The 2648-nt window shown below is 35.2% G+C and overlaps 1 protein-coding gene across 3 annotated transcripts in view; it reads left to right on the top strand.

Moving 5' to 3' along the window:
- Nucleotides 1–424: 424 nt before the first annotated feature.
- LOC102580060 (MAP3K epsilon protein kinase 1) overlaps nt 425–2648 on the top strand; it is a 33740-nt gene continuing 31516 nt past the window's right edge. For all 3 annotated transcript variants that reach the window (XM_015304835.1, XM_015304836.1, XM_006366274.2), the window contains exons 1-2: nt 425–776; nt 1224–1358. In XM_015304835.1, the coding sequence (XP_015160321.1) occupies nt 717–776; nt 1224–1358 (195 nt within the window). In that variant the 5' untranslated portion in view covers nt 425–716. The remainder of the gene's footprint in view (nt 777–1223; nt 1359–2648) is intronic.

The following is a 2648-nucleotide window of genomic DNA, read 5'->3' as shown; positions in this document are numbered from 1 at the left end:
TGCGACACTAAACTTTTATGATGACCTATTATCTCCCTAGACTATTTAATATCGTATTTTTTTACCCCCTGAACTATTTAATATTGTATTTTAAAGGTATATATGTGTCCACGTGGACACATTACTATTTATAATTTTGCATTATTTTTTATGTTTACGTGGGCAAATATATATGTTTAAAATACAGTATTAAATAGTCTAGAGAGGTAATAGGTCCTCATGAAAGTTTAGTATAGCAACAGCAAATTCGATCAAAGTTGGGATATTTTTCAGACCCTTATCCCTAATTTGTTTGGCTTACAAATTCCATAAAAAAAATTCCAACTAAGATTTTTTTTTTCTTTTTTTAATTTCCAACTAAGACTTAACTGTCCTCCAAAATCCAAAAAAGGTTACTATTTATAGTCTATTAAGTTGTATACTTTTTATCAGTCTTCGTTTGAACAAAAAATCATTTTTCCGGCCCGCCCATTCGGGCCTTACCAAAGCCCGGTTCGAACCTTTTATTTTTGCCTTTCTCTCCATTTTCACAGGACCCGTCGGGCTCAAAATTCCGATCGGTTCACCGCCGGCGATCTTATCCTTCTATTTTCATCTGATTGTGGCAATGAAACTGGTATAGAACTTTCGAGAAACCCATTCCCCAATTAATTGACGAAAAAAAAAACGCATTTGAGGGGGTGGGCAGCGGTGGAGAAGAGATAGATTGAGCAGAAATGTCTAGGCAAATGGCAAATGCTGCTTTTCACAAATCCAAGACGCTTGATAACAAATATGTAACGATTCACTTTACCTACATAATAATTGATGTTTATATATGTAATGATGATAGTTTTAACCCGTTTCGGAGATTTAGGTTTGCCTTGCTGTACATGTTTTTTTTCCTGGTATCGACAAGTAGAAATAAAAATTAAAGTTTCATTCTTTTTAAGTTTTGTAGTTAAGTAAGTGAGAATTTTGGTTTGAAAATGTTTAGTGGGTAAAATTGTGTTGTTTTTTTGTGTGTTTAAGAGTGTTAAGGATTTAGAATTTTTCTGCTGAGCTAATAGAAATTTGTGAAGGTTCAAACAAAGTAGAATGAATGAGTATATATTGAAGTTAGTGCACTTTTTGAAATTATATGGGTTTGTTAATTGAGTTCAAAACAAAATTTTGCTCTTCTTTTTGGGATTGAGGCATAGCTGATGGATTGATTGATTGATAATTGTCTTTGTGGATTGAAGATGCTTGGAGATGAGATTGGGAAGGGAGCTTATGGTCGAGTCTATAAAGGTCTGGATTTGGAAAATGGAGACTTTGTAGCAATTAAGCAAGTTTCTCTGGAGAATATTGCTCAGGAGGATCTCAACGTCATTATGGTATATCTTCACTTCTTGGCTAATTGTCTACGAAAAAGAAAAAGATAGAAGTCTTGATTTTTTCAACTTTGTGTGTAACACAAGTACATGAAAACATGCTTATGCATAATCAATTTTCTCAGTTATCTTGATAGCACAGATTTTGCAACTTTGTATCTTCTTGTATGAGAATTACTGGTAGTTGTATAAACAATTACAATCAGGGAGACTTTTTGTACTATAATTATTTTGTTGGGGCCCCTATGTGCAAGAGTACACCCATAGTCTGAGAACTGTGTTTCTAAATCCAGTCAGCCCGAAGAAGATTATATCATGTGTGTGTGTGATACTGGATAAAATAACTACAGACACAAGCACTGGTTACTTGGACGTCGATCTAAAGCAAATTTTTGAACCATGAAATAGACTTAGTCGTCTTCGACAGTGCTATAACAATAGGCCAGTCCATTGAATTGTAACTAGGTACTAATGGAGATTTTGAATATTTTCTCCGAAGTCTAATGGAACTCTGAATTGTTAAGTAACAATTGTACTTGTGTATTTCCATCATTTGTGGGTTGATGTTTGGATGAGTTACCTGTTCCTTTCAGAACAATGACCTGGTTAGTGTTGAGCTTCCATTTACTTACTGGCATTTCTCCCGGCTCTGTTGGCTGTTCTGTTGAACTGTCAACTCAGTTGTGATGCTTTTTTATTGCTACTGATTCCCATGTCTGGTTTCTTAATATGGTTCCTGTTGACCCTTTTAAGTTTCATGCATTTGTGGCAATAGTTGCCGCAGCTGATTTCCCAATTTTGATTCAGTTGACATGATTCACTTCTCCCTTCAGGATATTGGTTATGCCCACTCTTCCTTTGTTAATGCTCGCACTTCCTGAAACAGATCCCTCAACTCTTCTTTATGTTGGAATCACCCATAGTGGTTGTTCGTGATACCAAGTTGTTGTGACTCCCGATTAGTGGTTGAGTCACAGGGATATCTTCTTCTCCAACCTCGGTGTTCCTGGTTTCTTCCCCTTGAGGAATCTGCGAGGAATGCTCGATAAATTCACATTTACTTTACAATAAATATAGCTAATAGATAAATTATTTATATATTTGTTATGGATGATTTTGATTAAGTTTTCAATTTTATATTTTATCAAATGTAAAAGACAATTTTATATATAATCATCATTATAAATATAGTTAAGCCAAAGGAAGAATACCTGGGGACTCCCCTAAACTTTGCACGTTTAATTTAGTGCATACCCTACCTTTGCTTGGTTTAATCCCCCCCCCCCCCCTCCT

This window comes from Solanum tuberosum, unplaced genomic scaffold (genome assembly GCF_000226075.1).
Source record: "Solanum tuberosum cultivar DM 1-3 516 R44 unplaced genomic scaffold, SolTub_3.0 scf00631, whole genome shotgun sequence".
NCBI lineage: Eukaryota > Viridiplantae > Streptophyta > Magnoliopsida > Solanales > Solanaceae > Solanum > Solanum tuberosum.
This window is presented reverse-complemented; position numbering and strand designations above follow the sequence as displayed.